The 25,719-nt window shown below is 42.8% G+C and overlaps 1 protein-coding gene across 4 annotated transcripts in view; it reads right to left on the bottom strand.

The window, feature by feature from the left end:
* The window catches only part of WWC3 (WWC family member 3), a 240,276-nt gene that overhangs the window by 91,553 nt on the left and 123,004 nt on the right, over positions 1-25,719 (bottom strand). For all 4 annotated transcript variants that reach the window (XM_030201618.1, XM_030201617.1, XM_030201615.1 and 1 more), the window contains exons 7-8: positions 24,904-25,053; positions 22,391-22,464 (exon numbers count right to left, since the gene is read on the bottom strand). In XM_030201618.1, coding sequence (XP_030057478.1) covers positions 22,391-22,464; positions 24,904-25,053 — 224 coding nt within the window. The remainder of the gene's footprint in view (positions 1-22,390; positions 22,465-24,903; positions 25,054-25,719) is intronic.

Consider the following 25,719-nt stretch of genomic DNA (forward strand, 5'->3'; position numbering starts at 1 on the left):
TTACGTGATCTGTGGAAGTAGAGTTGCAATGTATGGATATATTTTATTTTTAAAAACACAGAGCCACACTTTCAGTACATGCACAAATTTGAATTTTCCTTGTGCGCTGGTATTTGTGCCCTCCTGGAATTGATTCGCCTATTTTATTAAGGCACATAGGTTGCTTTTATTTTAAAAAGGGTTAAAATGGGTGCCATTTTGAACTACTCACAAAAGCATCATATTATAAACTAACCCCCTCCCCTAACACTCGCACATAAGCACAGTTTTAAGTGGTTGGTATCTTGCCTGTATTAAAAAGTGAAGGGCCGATAATCTATACAAATTTTAACAAGCTATGTACTTTAAACTCAGACTCCATCTGGAAAGCGTGTGCTTGTGAGGGGCCTGCTATTTATAAAAATGAAAACTCAAATTGGCATAAAAGGAAAACAGCAAAATAGATCAATCTTCAGCAGCAAGACCCATCATGGTCTCACATGGGTGCATGAAGATCAATATATTTAAAAAAAACAGGTTTTTAAAAAACTGCCAGGCATGATCAAATATATTACTTTTTTTTTTTTAATAGATAGCCTTTTTAATTCCTAAATGTGGCTTCTAGTTACATTGCTAATCAAACAGGAAAACAGCCCCTCCTCCCAGAGCTTCCTCTGCTCCACCCTACCCTACGGTTTGTTCTGAAATCAGGAAATGCATGCAAGGAAAGCTGGTTTCTCAGCAGCTAAATAACTGAGTTCTGGGACTTCAACCAACAGTGTAACCACCAGGGAAATAGTTACAGTCCATACACTATCACCAAGCATTACTTCATTACATTATCGGTCATCTTGATCTCCCTATACTGCCTCTCTGAAAAAAGAGTCCAGCCAGAATACTCTCTCCCCTGTCTTCTCTGGCTTCCTTTTTGACCGAGTTTCTCTGCCAGCTTACCCATTTCATTGGATATAGTGAGGGCAGTTTTCAAAACCCAATTATGTTGGGAAAAATATATATATATATATATTCACCTTTGTAACTGGCTGGCTGAAAAATTCACACACGCAATGGGCTAGATTCTATATATGGCGCCTGAAAATTCAGCGTGGAAAATAAATACATTTAGTCGTATTCTCTAAGTATGCCTACATTTTATAGAATATGCCTAAAGTTCTGCACAGTTTATAGAATATGCCCAGGGAGAGATTCTATATTTGGCGTCTAAAATAAATCAGCGCTGAAATCAGTGCCAAGTGTTTTCTATAATTGGGGCCTAGATTTAGGTGCCAATTATAGAATACATTTAGTTGATATTTCAGCTCCTAAATCTACGTGCATCTATTTACACCAACAAAAACATGACGTAAATCCCAGCATATAGATTTAGGCACAGTGGGTCATATTCTATAACTAGGCACGTAAATTTTGGAACACCCATGAAACGCCCATTTCCCCAACCATAGCCATGCCCCTTTTCGCCTGCACACATTAGAAGTTTGGCACACATCGTTACAGAATACGCTTAGCACCTTGTAAGCCTAAATTATAATCAATGTCAGTGCTCATTATTGCTTAAGTGCTATTATCAGCGCTCATTAGCTTGTTAAGTTATGTGCATTTTATAGAATCCACACCAATTTCATCACAGATCTATAGGCATGCTATATAGAACCCAGGGGCCAGCATCCCTCTGCATGCCTAAATTTAGTCACAGCCAGTTACGCCAAGTAAAACGTGGTGTAAATGCAGACACCTAAATTATGCACAGACCAGGAATATTCTATATCAATGTGCATAGATTTTAGAAATGCTTATGACACACCCATGGCCACACCCCCTTTTTAACTACGTGACATAGAATTTAGGCGCATCATGTTACAAAATATGTTCAGTTGGGAATGTAAATTCTAACTGATGCCAATTAGCATCAATAATTACTTGTTAAGTGGCAATTATCAGCGCTGATTGGCTTGTTAACTAAGGTGTGCGTACAAATCCAGAATACGACCAGCTTTGAACACAATTTAAGTAGCACTATACAGAATCTGTGGGAATATGGCTATAAAGTATGTAGGGCTGATATTCAAAGCAATTTAGCCGGATGCTGACCAGTTAAATCACTTGGTCAGGGCTAGCCACTAATTTTCAGTGGAACTTAACCGGCTAAGGGTCGCTGAAATTCACGGTTAACGCCTAACTCAAAACCAGCTATGTTGGGGGCATTCCAGGGGTGGAGTCAGCACTTGGCCATTTAAGTGCTGATATTCAGCCCTTAAGAGTGGAGGAGTAGCCTAGTGGTTAGTGCAGTGGACTTAGATCCTGGGGAACTGAGTTCAATTCCCACTGCAGCTCCTTGTGACTCTGGGCAAGTCACTTAACCCTCCATTGCCCCTGGTACAAAATAAGTACCTGAATATATGTAAACTGCTTTGAATGTAGTTGCAAAAACCTCAGAAATGCAGTATATGAAGTCCCATTTCCCTTTAAGAGGCCAGGTTTAATGCACAAATGGGACCGCAAAAAATGTGTCCTATTTTTATGTGCAAGCCAATGGCTGCTTAGTTGATGACTATTGACTTAAAGCATCTATGAGTTAGCTGGCTTTAAAATAACTGGATATTCAAAGCCAAAGCTTACACAGCTCCCAGTTTTGAATATCCAGAAATACCTCCATCAGTAGTGAGCAAAATGCTCACTGCCACCGGCTGACTATTGGACCCTGTGTGTTCAACTGGAGGAAGCCTTCCCTGATGTTTAAATCACAAGGGAAACATATCTATATATTATATTTTTGCCCAGTTTTCCTCTCAAATTATTGCTAAATTTCAAGCTGAAGAATCCTTGACCAGTACAACTTCTCAGAAGGTTGAGGCTTTGGAACAGGTTAAAAACTTTAAATAAATTGAGTCCATTCTGGTACTGGATTTAAAATATGGAAATACTGTTATACATTTGAATATTCATGTGTTGAAGTTTCCTCAAATTCTGGCTGTATCTCCTAAAGACTTCTTCTAGAGATACTTGAGAGAAGTGTTAAAATGTTCTGATTCCACTATGCCTCCCCTAAATAATATTTAGTAAGAGCCTATATCTAAACAGGAGAGAAAACCTGGAGAAGTTCCAGAAACCACTTTGGGAGTGACTGGGATGTTGGAGTTTCTGGTGGATCCGATTGGTAGAACAACATTAGTTTAGCGTTTTTGTTCAGAACAAAGATTCTTATGGTAAGCTATTTGAGCAGGAACTATCTCTCTATGTCAAATGTTCAGCGCTGCGTGTGTCTAGTAGCGCTATATAAATGCTATTGGTGGTAGTAGTAGTAGTTATATGTTTCTATTTCCATTAGCAGAATGTAGATATTTCTTGGATCTAAATTATGTATTTATCCAGATGTTTGTTAAAAAAAAGAACAGAAAAAAAAGAAGGAAACAATTTCTGACTATGAGGTCAGAGGTGACCTCCTTAGGGACAACATTTTTCTTTTGTTTTCATTGTAAAGGCATAATTCAGCTAAGAGAAGTTGGGTTTGTTTTTTTGCTTTTTTACTTTTTAGGATCCTTCTCAATTATATATCTTTATTCAGAGTCAGAGTGCAGCCACTTTGCTTAAGGATTTAATTGAGGAAATATATTGTGTCTATATTAAGTCTTTTTTTTCTTTCTTCTTAAATTTTCTTTGTTTTTTCCTCTCTTTAGAACTCCCTTTTCATTGTAGGTTAAGATTTCCTTCTTTATTATCTATTTGATGGATTTTATTTTCTATTTTCTTCCCTATATTTTTGGAAATTTTCTGTTCAGGCACAGATTTAGTATATTCTATAATAGTGCGCATAGTTTTTTTTTGAAACACCCACATCCTGCCCATTCCATACCCATGGCCATGCCCCCTTTTCAACTGCACACATTAGCATTTATGTGCACCATGTTGTAGAATACGCCTAGAAAGTTGTGCGTGTAAATTCTAATTTAAGCAAATTAGTGGCCTTAATTGGTTAAGAACCAATTATTGGCACTGCTTGGATTGTTAATCAATTAAGTTCTATGCGCAGTTTGGTCATGTGGCTAAATTAGCATGCGCAACTGAAGATGACATATATAGAATTTGGGGGTAAGGGTCCTAAGAGAGAAACCAAGGAGTAGGGTAGATTGGCTCTTCCAATAAACCTAGGGAGACACTGGTTCAAAAGGGTGATCTTTATTGGAACAACTTAGACGACTCAGTGTCTCCCTCGGTTTATTGGAAGAGACAATCTATCCTACTCCTTGGTTTCTCTCTTGCTGATGCATGTAGGGATTGTTTTTTCCTCCACTTTCTGTGGTAAGAGTCCTAACCCATTTAGCCTTTCATCGTAAGAAAAGAGTTCCATCCCTTTTTTTTCAATTTTGCTGCCCTTCTCCAGTTCTGCTTTATCCTTTCTGAAATGGGACAACCAGAGCTGCACAGAATACTTACACTGCAGTTACACCATGCACCTTATACAAAGGAATAATGATATTCTCAGTTTAATCCTCCATTCCTTTTCAAATAATCCCTAACATTCTATTTGTTTTCTTCTCTTTTTTTGGCAGCTATGGTACACTGGGCTGAAAACATGACTATGTTATCCACAATGACTCCACGATCTTTCTTTTGGAAGGGAACTTCTAGCTTGGCACCCAACCGAGCTGGGATTATTTTAGCCTATGTGAATCATTTTGCACGTATCCACATTAAACTATCTGCCATTTAGAAGTCCAGGCTTCCAGCCCCACAAGAAAAGGGAGTCCTTCCTAATCAGCTCTTTCACTTCGAGTCAGATGGCATGAAGTATTTGATGACCCAATATATGTATAAACCCCTAAATTAAAAAAAAATGCAGACACAAGAAAAGGCTAATACTAAATGGAGTATGCAGGGAAAAACACCCACAAATGTTTCTGGGCTCCTTTTACTAAGCGGGGGGTAAGCCCAACGTGAGCTTACCACTCACTATACAGGAAGTACTGCCGGGCTACTGCAGCAGCCCAGCGGTACTTCCCACCCTTAGCGCACCGTCATTTCCGGCGCTACAAAAAAGTATTTATTTTTGTAGCACCGGAGTGTACCCGGCGGTAATCAGGCAGTGTCGAGCGCTGCCCGGTTACCGCTGGATTAACGTGGGAGCCCTTACCGCCACCTCAATGGGTAGTGGTAAGGGCTCCCCTCCCACCCAAAATGGCCGCATGGCAAGTGCTTTACTTGCCACCTGGCCATTTCCTGTCAAAAAGCCAGACTACACTTTTACCACGTACGGTAAAAGGCAGATTTGGCGTGCATGTAAAACACGTGCCAACGCCAGCACCAGCCCCCTTTTGCCGCAGCTTGGTAAAAGGGACCCTAATCTACCTATTATTAAAGTCTATTGTGGAGGATTTTTTTTTCTTTAGGATGACTGGAATGTGTGTGTGTGTCAGCCCTTAGGCTTGTGGCTGCTTTCTACAATTCTGGGGTCTTTTACATCCATATTTTAAGAATTTACAAGAGTGGTAAAGAAATCAGTATATTAAACATTTGTTTTTCATGTTTAGGGCCCTGTTTACTAAGGTGTGCTAGCGTTTTTAGCTTGTTAACCATGTAGACACCCATAGGAATATTATGGGCATCTACACAGTTAGCACATGCAAATGTTTAGCGCAGACTTCAAACACTAACGCGCCTCTAGTGCGGCTTAGTAAACAAGACCCTTAGTGATTTTTGTTGTCTCTGTGTATGCAAGGTATTGTTGATTAATTCCCATCAGCCCTCTTTATTGTCTCCAATGCATATCGTCAATAAAGAATTTTAACATAATAACATACTAAATGTCAGCAGAGAAAGACCACTGAACCTGTCCAGGAAGGTTGTTGAGATTGTACCTGCTGTGCAGTGCAGTGCAGGTTATTTTCCCCTTGTCTGTGCTGTTGTGGTTGTACCTGCTACGCAGTACAGGTTACTTCTCCATTATTTCTTAGAAGTGCAGAAGTAATTTCATAGTTTTTTTGAGTAGAACTGCTCTATAGAGTGGAGGAGTAGCCTAGTGGTTAGTGCAGCGGACTTTGATCCTGGGAAACTGGGTTTGATTCCCACTGCAGCTCCTTGTGACTCTGGGCAAGTCACTTAACCCTCCATTGCCCCAGGTTCAAATAAGTACCTGTATATACTATGTAAACCGCTTTGAATATAGTTGCAAAAACCACAGAAAGGCAGTATATCAAGTCCCATTGCTTGTTTACATCCTCTTCCCTAGTAGCGTTCTATAGTGTATATCCCACTCCTCTTTTAATTCCAGTGTTGTTTTTGCTTCCACCATCTCTTTCGAGAGGGCATTCCAGGCATCCACAACCCTTTCTGTGAAAAAAAATATTTCCTGAGGTTGCTTTTGACTCTACCTCCCTGTAGCTTCATATCATGATCTCTAGTTCTACAGCTTCTCCTCATTTGTTTATTAAATCCTTTCAAGTATCTAAAAATCTGTATCATATTTCCTCTGTCCCATCTCTCTTCTAGAGTACATGTATTTAGGACCTTAGTCTCATATCATATATCTTCTAAACGAGATCTCTTATCATTTTGGTTACTTTCCTCTGTACTGACTCCAGCCTTTTAATGTCCTTAGCGAGATATGGCCTTAAAAACTGAGCTCAGTACTTCAAGTGAGGCCTCAGCAAGGGGCATTACCACGTCCTCCTTTCTGCTCAGTATGCCTCTAACCAGGGCCACCCAGAGACTGGCCGTGGAAGGGCCACCCCACCTCCGCTGCTGCCGCCCCCGTCACTCCCCCCGCCGCTGCAGTCCCCAGTCTCACCTGCCTGCCTCCACTGCTCTGGGCCCCCTGCATTCAAAGTGGCAGTCGCAGATCGTCTCTCTTCTGGCCTTCCCTCCCTGTGTCCCACCCTCATCTGATGTAACTTCCGGTTTCCGCAAGGGTGGGACACAGGGAGGGAAGGCCAGAAGGGAGGCGATCTGTGACTGCCACTTCGAATGCAGGGGGCCCGGAGCCAAGGAGGCAGGCAGGTGAGACTGGGGACTGCAGCGACGGCGGCCTGACCCCGGCACCGGGCCCCCCTTGGAGGCCCGGGCCCGGGGAATTTTGTCCCCCCTGCCCCTCCCTCTTCTGGCTTTGGTCACCATCTTAAGAATATAAGAACATAAGCAGTGCCATGCTGAGACAGACTGAAGGTCCATCAAGCCAAGTATCCTGTTTCCAACAGTGGCAAATCCAGGTCACAAGTAAATGGCAAGATTCCAAAAGAGTAAAACAGATGTTATGCTGCTTATCCTAGAAATAAGCAATGGATTTTCCCACGTCCATCTTAATAAAGGCTTATGGACTTTTCTTTTAGGAAATTATCCAAACCTTTTAAAATCCTGCTAAGCTAACTACTATTAACACATTCTCTGGCAACAAATTCCAGAATAATTACATGTTGAGTGAAGAAATATTTTATTCAGTTTGTTTTACATTTACTACTTAGTAGCTACATTGCATGCCCCCTAGTTCTAGTATTTTTGGAAAGAGTAAAGAAGTGATTCACCTCTCCCGTTCCACTCCACTCAGTATTTTATAGATCTCTATCATATCTCCTCTCAGCTATCTCTTCTCCAAGCTGAAGAGCCCTAGCTGCTTTAGTCTTTCCTCACAGGGAAGTTGTTCCATCCCCTTTATGATTTTTATCGCCCTTCTCTGTACCTTTTCTAATTCCAGTATCAGGCTTATTTTCGAAAGAGAAGGACGCCTATCTTTCGACACAAATCGGGAGATAGGCGTCCTTCTCCCAAGGTTGCCCAAATCGTCATAATCGAAAGCCGATTTTGGACGTCCCCAACTGCTTTCCATTGCGGGGACAACCAAAGTTCCCGGGGGCGTGTCAGAAGCGTAGCGAAGGCGGGTCTTGGGCGTGCCTAACACATGGGCGTCCTCGACCCATAATGGAAAAAAGGGCGTCCCTGACGAGCACTTGGACGACTTTACTTGGTCCTTTTTTTCTTACGACCAAGCCACGAAAAGGTGCCCGAACTGACCACATGTCCATCGGAGGGAATCGGGGATCACCTCCCCTTACTCCCACAGTGGTCACTAACCCCCTCCCACCCTCAAAAAACGTTTTTTAAAATATTTTTTGCCAGCCTCAAATATCATACCCAGCTCCCTGACAGCAGTATGCAGGTCCCTGGAGCAGTTTTAGTGGGTGCAGTGCACTTCAGGCAGGCGGACCCAGGCCCAACCCCCCTACCTGCTACATTTGTGGTGGTAAATGTGAGCCCTCCAAAACCCATCACAAACCCACTGTACCCACATCTAGGTGCCTCCCTTCACCTGTAAGGGCTATGGTAATGGTGTACAGTGGTGGGTAGTGGGTTTTGGGGGGGGGAGTTCAGGGGTTCAGCACACAAGGTAAGGGACCTATGTACCTGGGAGCAATTTCTGAAGTCCACTGCAGTGCCTGGTTGGTGTCCTGGCATGTGAGGGGGACCAGTGCACTACGAATGCTGGCTCCTCCCACGACCAAAGGGCTTGCATTTGGTCGTTTCTGAAATGGGCATCCTTAGTTTCCATTACTGCTGAAAATCAGAAACGACCAAATCTAAGGATGACCATCTCTAGGGACGACCTAAATGTCAAGATTTGGGCGTCCCCAACCGTATTATCGAAATGAAAGATGGGCGCCCATCTTGTTTTGATAATACGGGTTTCCCCGCCCCTCTATCGGGACGTCCTGCGAGGACGTCCTCAGGAAAACCTGGGCGCCCCTTTCGATTATGCCCCTCTAGATCTTTTTGAGATGTGGTGACCAGAATTGCACATAGTATTTGAGGTGCAGTCACACCATGGAGAGATAGAAAGGCATTATAACATTCTCATTTTTGTTTTCCATTCCTTTCCTAATAATACCTAACATTCTATTTGCTTTCTTAGCCACCGCTGCATACTGAGCAGAGGATTTCAACATATCAACAACGATGACACCTAGACCCTTTTCCTTGGCAGCGACTCCTAATGTAGAACCTTGCATCACATATAAGTACATAAGTACATAAGCACTGCCACGCTGGGAAAAGACCAAAGGTCCATCAAGCCCAGCACTCCATCTCCGACAGCAGCCAATCCAGGCCCCAAGAACCTGGCAAAACTCCAAAATTTAATAACGATCAATGGACTTCTCCTTCAGGAATCTGTCCAGAGCCCCTTTAAACTCAGTAAGGCCAGCTGCTGTCACTACCTTCTCCGGCAATGAGTTCCGGAGTCTAACCACGCGCTAAGTAAAGAAAAACTTTCTCCAATTTGTTTTAAACCTACCACATTCTAATTTCATCTTGTGTCCCCTGGTTCTATTATTGTTAGAAAGCGTAAACAAACACTTCACATCTGTCCGCTCTACCCCACTCATTATTTTGTACACCTCTATTATATCACCCCTCAGCCGCCTTTTCTCCAGGCTAAAGAGTCCTAGCCTTCTTAACCTCTCCTCATAAGGTAGTCGTCCCATCCCTTCTATCATTTTCATCGCCATTCTCTGCACCTTCTCCAATTCCTTTATATCTTTTTTGAGATGAGGCGACCATAACTGAATACAATACTCCAGGTGCGGTCGCACCATGGCGCGATAGAACGGCATTATAACATCATGTTCACTTAATGCTTGTACGTATTTCATTTTACTTTTCTCAATGAACAAACTGCTGCAACAATGTTCAGTGTTTACCTAACAACATATTTAGTTTCCCAAAATAGTAAAATATAGTGGGCATATCAACTCTCTAAGTGCCACTTTACTAAGCTGCGTAGGCACGTACGCGCATCAATTCTGATCTACCATCTGGCTACTGCAAGGCCCGGATGGTAATTTCATTTTTTAAATGCGTCCACTAGGCGCGCTGTAAAATTTCCAGCGCATGGCGCTAACCAGGCAATAATCGGCATTGTACGCACATAGACCATTACCGCCCATGAGACTTTTCTGCTAGGTCAATGGGTGGCGGTAAGGTCTCAGGCCTGAAATGGACGCGCACCAATTTTTATATTGTTGCATGTCTATTTTCGCTCCCCCCCCCCCCCCCCCACATACACACACAAAAAAAAAGGTCTTTCTTGAAGGCACACTGAAAAATGGACCTGTGCACGTCCAATACATGCGTCTACACCAGCGCAGGCCATTTTTCGGTGCCCTGGGTTAGGAACCCAACGTCTTCCTTTCTCCATCTATGAGTGGACTATTTACATACTTTACTTACACATTTAGGTCAATGCCTCACCATGGGCTTTTAATCAGTGTCTTTTACAGCTAACATACAGGACAACTTAATCCAAAGTGCATTTCCAAGAGACACTAAAGTGGCTGTTCTCAACTGCTGTGACCCTGATTGTCAAAAAAAAACAAAAACTCCGCCTGACATTGATCTATGCGGAGAATATTTCATCATGATGCTTCCTGTACTGAGACAAGAGAGCTATTCTTATATCTTTAGACTGATCATAATGTTGGACCTTGCTGATCACCAACTTTTGATCCACCTGCTTTCAGAGCTCAGGTTAGAAGGCATGACACTACATAGATCCAGATCTCAACTTTTGCCCACTCATTGAAGGGAATGCTGGCTCATCTTTTTCACATAAGCGCCCTTTGGCTTGCCATGCTCTCCATGCTGTTCAACAGCCCTTTTCAAGTCATGGGACTAATGTTTTGTTTTTTATCATGCTGACCATATTCAGCTGGTTGCATACACTGATCCATTGTCACCTGATCTGAGCTTGCTTAATCTTGTTTGGATGCAGAAACATACTGGTTAGTGTTCTCCGCTTGATTAATGCCCATCAGTTAGTTCTTCCCCCACCCAAAAGGGCTCATTATGAGTCTACCAGAAACTGACTTTTTTTTTCTTGGCTCTTTATCTCTGGAATAACTTACCTCCTCATATTCATGCTGAATTGTTTTTTCCAAAATTAAAGCCCTCCTTAAAACATACTACTTTCAAACTGCTTTTGTAGCCTCCGGATTGCGAGGCTTGGTTGGCCTGTGGATTGAGATGACTCCTACCTTGTGTTTTTAACTTGTTATCTCTCCTGTTGTATAGGTGCTTTTTTTTCTTATTTTAGATTGATTTCCTTTCTCTTACCTGTTATTTTATTTTACCATTGTAAACCATAGTAACATAGTAAATGACGGCAGGTAAAGACCTGAACGGTCCATCCAGTCTGCCCAAATGTGACCTGCACTCATTAACTGTGGTATATTAAAATTGTTTTAATAAACAAACTTGTAAAATGTGTTAAGGAACAGCAATTTTCAAACTGCTGCTACTGATATGATCTTCCATTCCTGATCCTCCCCTACCACAAACATTATCCTCAGCTCTCCATGACACATCCTCCCCAAAAGGGTCCCCCCCCCCCCCTCCATTTTGGTCCGCTTGGACATCCAAACTCTCTAGAAAGATCAGTTCTGTTCCACTCCCTTAGGTCCCTGGTGTCTAGTGGAAGCAGGAGCGATGCGTAGTTACTCCTGCTTATGCTGCTCCTGGATTTAAAATTAGCCCACGACCCCTAGTGGTAATCTCTTGGTACTATAGGCCTAAATTTTTAATATCATTGTATGCTTCCATTGTAAAATGGGGAATATATGTCAGTATTTTTGATCCACCTCAGCACTCCTCCATGCCCTAACCATGCCTCCTTGCTATCTAAATAAGGTGTGGATTACCACATATAAATAAGCAGCTTTGTAAAATCGCTATTTGCACATGTAGGCAAACCTAAAAGCCACTATGTACGTGGGGGAGGAGGGTCTTGCAGGATCTGAGAATCCGTGGTGCAGCCAAGGATGACCAACTTCTGCTTATGGAACAAATTTCTAAGGTTGTGAGATCTTCATTTCATGTTCGGTGACAAATTTGCTTGATTACACTACAGAGCTCTAGAATGCCCTTATCTCAACCAGACTTGATTATTCCAGTGCCCTGAATAATAGCATTAGGCTCTCATACCTGAAGAGGTTATACATAATTTAAAACATAAACTGCTCAATCATTCACAGAGGTAGAACCAAGCATCTCCATTGTTGGCAGAACAATTCTGGCTGCCTATACCAAAATTTGCATTCTTACTCATAGAATATCTATGAAATCTTCTTACTTCTCATAGACCCAGGTATCTATTACACTTGCAATGTGGCAAACTGCTGACTTTTCCCCCTCTCAATTTCTCACTATGAGATCACCTGCTGATCAGCCTTTGCCTACTGGGCATTTGTCCTGTGGCACTCTGCTCTTCCAAGTCTAAAGCCTAAGCTTTCCTTTACCAAATTCAAACTCTTTACTTTACTCAGCCAATCAAAGGCTCGTTGCCTTGGGAAGAACCTATACCACTCTGAACCCTGAACCTTTGATCTCCAAATCCCAATGCTATGTCCTATGCAGATTTGAATCCTAACTCATCGCCAAACTCCAAATCTCACCTCCGTGCCCTGGGCTGCCTGTTGAAACTCTCTCCATCTTTTCTTCCATACTGATCAGCCTGTCCTTTCTGTTTCTACCTTGTTCTGTTTGATTTTTTTATTTTACTGTGAATTTTAATGAGTTTGCAAACCACTTTAATGCTTAGTATAAAAAGCTGTAAAGAAAGTCAGTAATACTCCCAGCCAACACACAATCCTCTTGCCCAATTTAAGCTACAGTGTACTTCCAACAGGCAATAAGATTACAGCTCTGCATGTGTAACCTTCCCAAGTACAGATTTCCTATCCAAGTATTTAAAGCTATGACATGGATGCTTTACCATGGCTTCTAATCAGAACCTTTCATTCATCACACAGCCAACAAATAGCATCCTGGCACAAATACCTCTTACTCTGTTTATGTTTATACCTTTTGCAACATAGTGTAAGCCACATTGAGCCTGCAAATAGGTGGGAAATGTGGGGTACAAATGCAGCAAATAAATAAATAAATAAATAAATATCCTAGTCTGAAGTCACTACTTCTGAACCTCAGAAGTAGTGATTATAGCCTAGGGGCTTTAAATTTCCATCATACGTTCCTTAATAATTTAATAAAATCTGTAGCAGCCTTCTTTCCATCAAGCGCTTACCCAGTTACAGGATCTTGCATTCTTGATAACTGAGCACTTTTGTATTTACCATAGTGCTCCTCCTGTCTGTCCTCTTGCTTCTACTAAAACCTAGCCTTTTTTTATTCACTGGCAGCTCTCCAAATTGTTTTGAGATGCTCAACTAGCAACACCTGTGTTTTGAGCTCTAGCTGCATCCCCATTACATTTCTCAGACTACATTTTTCTAATATGAGCTCACTTCATACAAGGTCAGGACCCTCCTTCCAGAGCTCCCATATGTTCTCTTGCGCTCCCTCTCATGGTGAACTGCTGTATAGCCTGCACAATACAGTAGTTTTTAAGGAATGTAGATAGTACCCCAGTGCGACAGGCATGAAATCTTTAAGTCATGAACATAGATCCTCCTCCATATGTATGCCTCCTCCACAAAATACTAGTCGAGTTCTAGTTCTGTGGAAAACATCCTACTACAGAGAACAAAAGGGGTTGAGTTATTAATGTGGGCTACTCTGGTGTTATTTTACCTCTACCTTATGCTACTTTAGCACGTCACATTTTAAGCAACGAGACCTAGTTACAAATAACTTGGGTTAACAGTAAAATAACACGTCATAATGGTAGCTCACATTGATAACGTATCCCAAAATCTCTCAACTCCAATGCTCTCTGAACTGTTTACCCATTTTATTTCTATCACAAGTGTAACAGGTAAGGCACAGTTTTCAAACTGCTCATCCTGGGACAAAGCCCACATATACCTTTTGCCTACTGGTTTTTAGATTGATTCTCAAAGCACAAGCCTCTTTCCACATTTTGAAACCTGGGATGGATGCAAAGCAAGCACAGTTACTTGCACCTGATTTGCTGCAGGTGGACCTTTGCTAGAAAACCATCCACAAGTGTCACCTAGGTGTCATTAGAACCTTATAAGTCATCTCTGCAATAAGGGAAGTTGGCAATATCTTTAGTTTGCCCATTTTTCCTTTCAGCCACCTCTGCTTTTTTGATACAACTTGTGTGCCCAGAGGGTTTTTTTTCCTGTTTTGTTTGTTTCATATAGATCCATAATAACTTATGAAAAGTTAGTGCACCACCAGATGCTAAAGAAATTGAAGCTAAATTGGACAGAAACTAGGTTCGTGAGCCCTTGGGCCACTGCCGTGGAGCAGCAGTGGCAGGCAAAACCATCCCACACCAGAGACATGGCAGAACTCCAACAAGAACAGCTAGACTTCACCTGCACTTGACCGCCGTTCCTCAGGAGTTGAGCCCCTGAGTGCAGGCGGCCGGCAGGACTTACCGGACAGGGCAGGAACTGGATACCAACTAGGCTGAAAAGGGACTGAGGGTCAGAGGGAAAAGGAAAATACATGGAAAGCAAGACAGATTACTGGGCTAGGACTCACAGACAGACAATACAATACTAGGCAGGAAATGGACAGGCTTGAGAGCAAGGACTAAAAGCTGGAAAGCAGCCACTAAGAAAGGAAACACAGACAGGTAAGAGACAGAACTGAAAGCTGCCAGGCAGCCACTAAACAAGAAACACAGACCACCAAGAACTTAGACAAAGAAATACAAACAAGAAACAAGACTGGGAAACAAGCAATACAGTACAAGATAAACTACACAAAGACTAGACTAGAAACAGGCAAGACTTTCAGACAATAAACTGGACTAGGCAGAAGTGCACAGAGCACACCAGCATACCAGGGACCTTAGGCGATGCAAAGGCAAACTCAGAAGGTTTCCAGGTAGTAATAAACCCATCAGCAGCTGAATTCAGCTGCAGGAATCATGAGGCAGCTACGGGTGAGGCTAGCTGCCAAACTTCAAACCAAGTCTGGAGGGACCGGAAAGAAAGTCTGGAAAGTCTATGGCAGCCACCAGTTCTGGCCACCAGAGGGCGAGAGGAACATAAACCAAGACACAGGCAGAAAGCATACTGAAGCACAGAGAGGCTTAACACACACAGGTGCAGTTTAGTGGAGTAATCAGAGCCATGCTGGAAGCAGCCAGCAGACAGAGACAGAGACAGAACTAACTCAGGAAGAACAGACAGAAGCCATCTCAAAAGCTGACCGTCGGAAATAAGGTGAGTCTGAGAGGGGTCACAACCACAATCGTGACAACAAGCTCTGACCCCTGGATGCAGCCAAGTGAAAACACAGGGGCCCTTTTACTGAGCCGCCTAAGCATCTACGTGCACCCATCTCATGCTAAAATGGAGTTACCACCTGGCTACCACGTGGCTCTTGCAGTAATTTCATTTTTGGCGTGCATCCAATAAGTGGATCCGAAAAATCATTTTCCTTTTCAGACTCACATAAAGAGCACGCGCCAGTGGCATTTGATGCACATAAGTCATTACTGCCCAGTAACCAAGTGAGACTTTACCTATAGGTCAATGGCTGGCGGTAAGATCTCAGACCCAAAGTTTTCATTTTGCCGCACGTCCATTTCCAGAAAAATTTTTCAAAAAGGCATTTTTTACAGGTGCGCTGAAAAGTGGTTCTGCGTGTGTCCAAAACACGTCTACACTACCGCAGGCCATTTTTCAGCGCACCTTTGGAAAAGGGCTTCATAGTGCTGTGTTGGATTGTTGTCTCCTGTCTGTGGATTTTGATCTTCGATTTTTGAGAGATTTATTCATCAGGATTTAGATAAGTGCATGTCTGGTTTGTACAAAAACATTGAAATGGATCAATGAGGATTGACAGGTGAAGGATTTTGAGACACATTTTCTATTAAGTGACAATTTCTGATGATCCGAAAGATATAAATATAGTTAATGGCGAGAGCTTGACTGTGTATCATATTACCTTTATTTATGGCGTGGAAGTACAGTACACACATTCTTTTCAGATTTAATCTTGGGAATTCACTGCCAAGGTGGCAGAGTTCTTACAACACTCCAGTGAGACTTTGCAAATGAATCCTCCATTACATGGCAGTAATCCACTTAAAGGTTTAGGCTTGTCGAAAGACTATATCCTGTCCAAAAATAGTCCACACCTGCAAATTTGTATTTAATTTTGTTTATTAAATTTCTGTTCATAAAATACTGTGAAGAACTAGCCCATCATGTGTGACACTTGCTGCAAATCTCAACTTGATACAACCTAGGTCACAGCAAATCTGCTCTGTCAAAGTGAAGCTGGGGCTTTTAAGCTCTCTCTTTCTCAGTCTGATCTTGCCTTTGGAGGTCCACACCAAACTCATAACCAAACTCCCACTCAAAGAACGCATCACGTTCAAAATATGTACCCTAGTTCACAAAATCATTCATGAAGATGCCCCAGCCTACATGTCAGACCTGATAGACTTACCACCCAGGAACGCTAAAAAAACATCCCGCACATTCTTTAATCTTCACTTCCCCAACTGCAAAGGTCTAAAATACAAACTAACGCATGCATCAACCTTTTCCTACTTGAGCACACAATTCTGGAACGTGCTGCTGCGCAACTTAAAAATGATCTATGAACTAACTAGCTTCCGCAAACTATTGAAGACCCATCTCTTTAACAATGCATACCACAAAGATCAACAAATGTGAACTCCTACACATATATCCAGAACTGCCTTACGATATTTGCTTGTTATATGCTTTATCTTTATCATGTTTACCCAAGATCTTTTTGCAATACTAAATGTCTATTTTCTTATATATTTCCACTATTCATGATGTATTGTAAGCCACATTGAGCCTGCAAATAGGTGGGAAAATGTGGGATACAAATGTAACAAAAACAAACAAACAAACAAAACAAAACAAACAAAAAATATATATATATACACACACACACACACACATATATAGACTCCACTGGAATGTTGTGCTGCCTTTGAGAAGCAGGAGCAAAAGTACTTGTGCTCTCCAATAATCAGATGTTAAAAGGAGTGGATCAACATACTTCAGCTTTGGAGGTTTATTTATTTATTTATTTATTTATTTAAATGCACTCCAGCACATTCCCTCACTCACACTGTGCATGAAGAGGAGAAAGTTCACCAGTCATGTAAAGTTCAATACACACACACAATTAAGCTAATGGAGACAAAACACTCTACAGAAATGCCAGCAAAGTATGAGGAAGGAATGCATGATAAATGAGGAATGTAACCACAGAGATAACTAGCAAGAGAAAGACGCTGTTCAGAAGATATGCACTGCCAGTGGTAAGCATCTCATAACTGGAGGACCCTTTTGCAAAGGCGTGTTAGGCTCTACACATGTGCAGCGCACACCAAAATGAGATCACCACCAGGCTACCGTGCCCCCTTGATGGTAATTTCAGATTTGCCACGCACCCATACCACCTGGATGATTTATTTCCTTCCGCGCATGGCATTTCTGGTGGTAATTGGCAGTTGGCACATGCTGACTGGTCACCGCATGTGTAGTGCGTGAGCCCTTACTGCTAGATCAATGGGTGGTGCTAAGGGTTGTTATTAGGCAAACGCTGGTTTCAGTTTTACCACATGCCCTTTTCCCGTCCCACTAATAAAAAGCCCTTTTCCACAGACATGGTAAAAACTGGCCCGATGTGCACCAAAAATAAGCACCCACACTCCTGCAGGCCACTTTTTACCGCAGCTTAGTAAAAGGACCCCTGGAATCCCGAGTGCTTCTTTGATGATGCATGGACACTCCGCGTAAGTCAGGTTTTCAGGATATCCACAATGAATATGCATGAGATAGATCTGCATAGCATGAAGTTAACCTGAGCAGACTAGAACAGTTTGGCATGATAGCCGATTTAAATGAGCGTTGCACTTTATTTTTACATAACTGTCCTTTATGAATTGCTCCAGTGCCAAAAAGGACCTGTATTGAAACCCTGGAGAAAGGCACAGTTTATGCTGAAACGCCTTTATTTATGTATAGTAATCTGGAGCAGTGGTGTGCTGGAGCCGGCTCGCAAGAGCCGTTTGTTAAATTTTTAAAGCTCTTGCAAGCTGGTTGTTCCGGCAGGCGAGCCGGCTCCCAGGGGCGGCGCAACCCGTCACTCTGGGTGGTAAATAGTTGATTCCTTCGTCGTCATCGTCGCAGCAGCAGCCGCAGTGGTGAATCCCTCCCCAACGCTGCTGGACTGAATGCGTTACTCTCCCTTGTCCTTTCCCTGCTGAAAGCGTTCTAGTATCTCTCTCCCCTTCTTCTTCGCCTGCCCGCTCTCTCCCTTCAGATTTGTCCTAGTACTGCCCTGCAGCTCCTTCACAGTAGAGCCCCGATGAGCAGAAACTAAAACCAGCTGGTTACAGACTCCGTTGTTACAGCATGTGGGGGGGGGGGGGGGGTTCTGTCTGCCGGATGTACCCTCCCTCGCTCTCACGCACTTCCTGCTGCCAAGAAGGGGGCGGCTCTTCCAACTTGATTCACAACAGCATGAGGCTCCACACTTGCTGTTTCTACTTCTGGCTGCACTGGGAAAGATCCACGAGACTAGGACAGGTTTGAGGTGAGGGAGCGGGGGGCAGGGGGAAGAGTGCATGAAGGGACAAAGCAGAACAGGGGAGGGGAGAGAAAGAGAGATTGATCTTTCAACACGTTGGGCAGGGGAAGTCCAGCAACGGAACGAGAACAGGCTTGAGGGATGGGGGGGGATGGATAAAGCTGGACATGGAAGGAGTGAGGGGGATGCTGGAATATGTGGGGCAAGGGAGGGAGAAGAAAGATGGCACACAGTTGTGGGTTGGGATATGCATTGCTGGACACCAGGAAGAAGGGAATAGGGAGGGGGGCAAGAAGGGGCAATGTTGGATGGGAAGGAGGAGAGAAAGACAGACAGAGAAGGGAAATGTAGGAATACATGGGAAAGGGGAGGGAGAAGAAAAATGACAGACCTTCTTGGTTTGGGAAAGGGGATTTGCTGGACTCTGGGGGGAAAAGAATAGGGAAACTGGGCTTAGAGGGCTCAAGTGTAGGGGCACCTAAAGCTTGCTGCACTGGATTGCCCCATCACAGCTGCCACCATGTCCACCTCACCCTGGCATCTAGGATACAAGCATCTAGCACCTCCTTCCCTCCCCTATTCCACCCTCTACCCAAACAGGATAGCGGGTGGAAGGAAACATTGGGGAAATGTTGGTGAGGAGGCGGGTAGACGTTAGAGAGAGGTGGATGGAAGGAGAGATTGGCGGAAGATGCTGGAGAGGAGGCCATGTGAAAAGAGACATCAGGAGAAGATGCTGGAGGCCAAGTGGAAGGGGAGATCAGGGTGAGATACTGGGTATTGTGGAAAAGTAGATGGAGGATATACTGGCCACAGAAGAAGGTGGAAGGAGAGATCCTGGAAATGGAGTAACATGGGAAACTGGGGGGGGGGGGGGCATGCTGGACATAGTGGAAAGGGAGATGGGAGGACGTACTGAACATGGAGGTAGGTGACAGGGAAGATCAGGGTGACATAACGTCATGAGGGAAGGGAAGACAGGAGAGATGCCTGATGTGGTTGAAGAAGAAGGGAAAAGAGGAGAGATGTTTGACTAGGGTGGGGGACAGATGGAGAGCTAGATAGAAACAATAGAAAGAGGGAGCTTGAAGATTGGAGGATGAGAAGGAGACATTTAATTTAAGATGCAGAAAATAAATTGGAGAAAGCTGAGTAAGAAACAAATCAATGAGGAAATGAAGACGATAGGAATACAGAAAATAAATGGCAAATGGGCAGGAGGCTCTGGTCAGACAGCACACTAAGAGGATAGAAGAAGAAGCAGAAACTAGGAACAATACGATTAGGGAAAAAAACACCAGACCAAAAAAAGGTAGAAAAATAATTTTATTTTTGATTTATTGATTGAACTGTGTCAGTTTTGGTAATTGGAGGGGAGGGAAGAGTGAGGAAGGAGATGAGATGAGGGAAAAGGAAGAGAGGAGAAAAACTGCACATGGATGAAGAAAATAGGCAGAAGCTGGATCCACTGGACAGTCAAATCTGCGGAGGACCCAGCTTTTACTTACGGATGTAGGACAAGAAATGAAGAAGAAAGGCGGAAAGTAAAGAAATAAATGGAAAGGAAGCCCTGGAAACGGAGTTAAGAGGACAGATAGCAGCAGAATCGGATACTGGGCCAGCATGATCAGAAAAACAAAGTCACCAGACAACAAAGGTAGAAAAAATCATTTTATTTTCATTATAGTGTTTGGAATATGTCCGCTTTGAGAATCAGGTGCTGAACGTTAAAAGTTTACATTTATTTACTTATTTATGGCATTTTATCCCATATTAAATAAACAAGAATTAGATTGGAACCTGGGATTATTTAATTTTTTTTTCCTGGAGAGAGTAATGCATTGCCCCCCCCCCCCCCCCCCCCCCCCGGCTATAGCCAGCTCTGCAATTTTGGGGGCGGGGGCGCCGAGGTGGACTGGGGAAGAGAGCCTGTTAAAAATTTACCAGCACACCATTGATCTGGAGCCACATTTTGGCAATTATTGATGTGATCGTGTGGGTGTCGGGTGGTCAAGTTAAAGTGGCACAGCACTCAGATAAGTAACTGCCACTATTTTTTCAGATTTTGAAGATTTATTCTGTGATTTCACTTTGGGTAGATGTTTAAAAGGTATTGGTTGCATCTTAGAGAACAGATGATTGGAATTTTGAGAGAGGGTATGAATTTGCAATAGGTTTGACCTATAAGAAACCCTTTTCCCCTGTGTTATCTGGGTTATGCTGTCCTCTATACACAAATTAATGAATGTATGATTGGAAAAGTTGTAATGCTGAAGTTCTACTTTCAGTGATTTCTCTTCTTTCTTTTTTTTTTTTAGTTAGTATGATATTGAGTGGGAATACTGTTTAATAGCACTTTTTCTTTTGTTATTTAATAAAACCTCATTTATATTTGTCCCATACAAAGGAGCAATACTTCAGGTAGTGTTAAGAATAGTCAGTATTCAAAAGGATTTACCCATATACCCCTGGATTCTATATAGTGCGGCTTGAATTGCACGAGCAAATCAGGTTGCATTCTGATTAGCATGTGCAACTTAATTATCTTAACAAGCCAATCAGCACTGATAACTGCCACTTCACAAGAAATTATTGACATTAACTGGTATTAATCAGAATTAACGCATGCAACTTGCTAAGCGTATTCTGTAAAGTGATGCGCGTAAATTCTAAGATGCGGAACCAAAAAGGGGACGTGGTCATGGGCATAGAATGGGCATGTCATTGGTATTTCAAAAAACTATGTGTGCTGTTATAGAATACACCCTTTCTGCGACTAACTTAGTCACTGGCATTTACACCAAGTTTTAACTGGCGCAAATACCCGCAGCTAAATTTAGTCACACAGATGGACGCTAGTCACATTCTATGAACTGCGCCTAACTTTAGGCGTAGTTTACAGACTACTCCTAGGTGTATTTTTGCAGCGCCATATATAGAATCTTGCCCATCCCCCATCTATGGCCATGCGACGGGGAGCCCTTACCACCACCTGGTGTGGCAGCCATCCTCATATGCTGCCTCCGGCTGTCCCAAAGCTTTCCCTCTCTGCCTTGATCCTCCCAGGCGTAAACAGGAAATTGTGTCAGAGGGGGTCGGATCGCGGCAGAGAGGGAAAGCTTTGGGACAGCCGGAGGCAGCATGTGAGGATGCCTGCCACACCAGGGCCCCTCTGAGAAGGGAAATAAATGTTTAAAGATCAGAAAGGGAGGAGGAGACGGACTGTGGTGGGAGGAAGGGGAAGAGATGCCTGAACCACGGCCCCCTTAGAGCTGTGGAGCCAAGGGCAGCTGCCCTGTTTGCCCTCCAACCCCTAACACCAGCCCTGGCACAGAGTATAGACAAAAACTAGAAAGGGATATCTTCTGTGTTTAAGGGGCATGGTATGTGCCGATTCTATGTACGCAGTTTTCTTTTCTCCTTACTCTTGTTGTTGCTCATGCTGATGTACTATTTGTTTGCTATTGGCTGTTCATGCTTATTACTGGTTATAAATAAAGACATTTTTAAAAAAAACCTTACCAATTCTGCTCTCTGCCTAACCAACAGATCACTAGCATCTCAAAAAGCTTTCCTCGTCACTCCTGATGGAGATTCCATAGGTGTGTTCCATTTACGTGGGCCCTTTTTGTGATGAGCTACCCCTTAAGCAGAGCATTTTGTTCACTCTCTTGCTGCTGACATCACTAGGCAGCAGGACAACAACATGGGGTCCCAGTGTACAGGGGAGGTGGCCCGTTTATAAGGTTTCGCTATAATTATGATGGCCTTCCTTAAGCCAACCATATTTTCCTGAACAATTACTTCAGTAAGAAATATTATACAGTGCCAAAAACCTATGTTCATATTTACAAAGCAAAGTGACTAACCAGTTTAAAGATTCGTTCCTTACCTCTTTTTTGCTTCTTCATACTGCCACTTAAGTCTTACTTTGTCCACCAGTCTTGTTTTATCCTCAAAGCCAAGCTTCAATCAGAAAGGAAGAAAAACAAATCAATCACTGTTAATAGTGAAACTCACACTTTTCAGAAGGTCTCACCAAAGATTAGGTTCAAGATGGCATTCCTGGCATCCCTCTTTGGCAAACTGATCCCTAAATGACGCCACCATTTTTCAAGACAGTGGTATGATGAAAGAGATACTGCTCGATGCCTCCTGAGACCAGGCAAGAAAGATCCAGAGACTGAGGCTGTCTGAGTCAAGGGTCTCCATGTGCTAAATTCCTGGACTAAATAGCTTCAGGAGTCGGGTGCTTACCAGCCCACTTGAGTCCTATGAGGTGTAGTAATGCATTTCAGCTCAGATGGCCCTGCTGTTTTCATATAGGATCTTTACTTCAGCCCTAAGCTAAAAAGTAAAGATTCTACGCTACACGGATAGAAACACCATGTCAAATTCATCACTGGATTTTTAGATTGTGAGCAATTCTCAAATTGGCAGGTTCACATGCTCACCATGTTACCCTTTAGTGTGATAGTCTTACTGTAGAATTTCCGCCTTAAAAGCCTTACATTAGGAGTAAGGTCAGTAGAGGAAAATCTGAAGTAAACCACTGTGTTAAAGGATAGCCCCTCAATGTCAGTCTTCACACAACACTGCCTGACTGAAAACTAGTAACAGGTTAATCCCAAGTAATAAAAGTGTCCAATAAGTCAGCGAAGCACCCAAAGCCTTTTGCTATGACATTCTCTCGAGAAAGAGAACTTTCCAAGTTTCTTGTGTCAGAGGACCAGAGTAGACCATACATGGAACCAGGTTGAAAATTAAAGCTTTCATCAGTCCAGTTAGGCATCTGGGCTGAATTCAGTGGAACAGCACCAGCTATTTCATTATGTCAGTCTTCAAACAACACAACCTACCTGACTAACTACATTTTAATTTCTAGATCATTGCTTCTACTGCCTTTGCTTTGGGTACTGAAAAGTGAATAATAAATTGAATATAATGAGCACCAGAGCTGTCTGAGAATCAGTGAAGTACCTGCTATGCTTCACAATATATGTATTTACATATATATCAAAAAGCATTATTTAAACATTTATATATAAATTATTCTGATATGTGAATATCATTATTTTTTCATAGGTGGCATATAAATACATGTAATAAAGAGAAGCATGTGAGGGTTTTGGAGGTTAAAAAAGGATCCATGCCCCAAAAAGATGGGAGTCCATGGTGTAAGGCAAAAATAAGCTTTAAATGTCAATTAAATGACATTTAAAGCTTAAATGGCCAGGGAAAAGGCAGCGGCCACTGGCAGTAGCTCCACCCCAAGCACACGCCATTTCTGGGGGAAAAAGAAAACCTCCAGAAATGGCTTGCACAGCAGTAACCCAGTGGTAATTGGGCATTGCCACATGCTGCCCAGTTACTGCTGGGTTAGCGCAGGAGCCCATATCACCACCTCATGTGTGTATGGGGGCTTTTTTACCCACTGCAGTATAAAGGGCCCTGGCATACGGGAAAAAACGGTCCCTGCCGCTAGCACAGGGCCCTTTCTCCCGCAGCTTGGTAAAAGGACCCCTTAGGAAGGCTTGAAAAGTATTAGAAAACTTGGGTGCAAAGCAAAAATTTATAGAAACCAGGGATTTTTTTTTCAGATTTTCATTCCTTTTAGGACTATTTTTCTATTTTTTTTGTTTTGTTTTCTAGATTCTTTCATATTTAGGTGCCCAGGAAGTGCTCAAATGTTTCCCACTCATGTGCCCTCTGTTTTACGAGATCAGTCACTCTTAAACTAGCTCCTCAACTTAATGGAGTTCTAATCAACCCACCAAGCCTAATGGTATTTTAATATTTCTCTCTCTTAAAATAAAAATGCCTTCATTTGTATAAAAGAGCTTGTACTTATGATTTCAGCCCTTTGGACTTTGAGGCTTTGCTCCAGTTTCTTATAACCCAACCCCTCAGTTGCCCTTCTACCATCTGAAGTTACCTCACAGGCACAATCAAAACAAAGAATGGGGGCAAGGCATAGCAGAAGTATCCTTGAGTTTAGTGCAGCAGACTAATAACAAGTAAACCAGAATTCAAATAACCCTCTTATAACCCTTTGTTGCTTCATCTTCAAACATGGATTGGAAGCTCTCTGGGAGCAGGGGAATACCTACTTGAATTACCAATGAAAAGGCATGAGCTTAGTACAGCAGGGATCAAGAAATTTTTCATTAAACCTCGGCGTTAGCCCAAAAACGTAGGAGCCAGCAGGTGAGACTCCTCTTGATTCTCCTTCTCTATCCATCCAACATTGCTCCTAGTGAATTGGGGGTGGGGGGGGGGGGGGGGGGGAGGTTCTTCACCAAATCAGCAGTGGCTCCTTTAGAAACTGATTTACTAAGGCCCCTTCCCTATTCTGTATCTCTAAGCAAAAAACAAAAACTCACATAATCGCACTGAAGGACATACCTCCCCAACACTGTCAGTCTGAGAGCAAGCATCGCAGTACTGTTGAGGTAATCCGGTATCACTCAATGTGCTAGGATTGTGCTGGAGATCTTGCAGGGAGTCTGTGATGCAACAGCTATTCCGGAAGCCACCGGTTAACTTGGCAAGACTCTGAAACAGAATGCAAGGAAGGATTACAAAACATTTGCCAAGTTTTTTCTTAAGCTTTTTTATTTCAATACTACTACCTTGACTATGGCACTATTTTTTTTTTATTAAGGTGCAAGACATCAAACAGAATGGACAACAGAGATTAATTTCACAGTTCTACAGTTCTTGTTTTAGGTATAAAGAAATTGCCTTCATATTTGCGAATAGCGCCTATGATAAAGAGCATACAGTAAAACACAGAGTACTGACCAGTTCAACAAGCTTTCTTTTTCCCCTCCTCCCCTCATTTCTGGGTCTGATCAGCAGGGCTGGTATAACCATTAGACAAGACTAGATGGTCACTTACAGGAGAAGCTCCTTGGGGGCAACAATGAACAGGTGAAAATCAACACCATACTACAGGCTCTAACAGCCTTAACTATCAGCAAATACTTTAACCCACAGGAAGGCTTTCAGTTTTCAGCCATGATGTACAATTACATATTTTTACAGAATTGTTTTGGAAGGTTTGATATTGGGGCAATCACTATTATTGAATTTTAATATCACAATATTAAGGGGAGGCTAGAAGTCTGAAAATTAATTGGGAGAGGGGTTGTGAAGTACAAGCCTGAAGGTTGGCATACAGTACTTAATGCCCTTCCACAGGCCCTGTTGGCCAGTGGT

This window comes from Microcaecilia unicolor, chromosome 4 (genome assembly GCF_901765095.1).
Source record: "Microcaecilia unicolor chromosome 4, aMicUni1.1, whole genome shotgun sequence".
Lineage (NCBI taxonomy): Eukaryota > Metazoa > Chordata > Amphibia > Gymnophiona > Siphonopidae > Microcaecilia > Microcaecilia unicolor.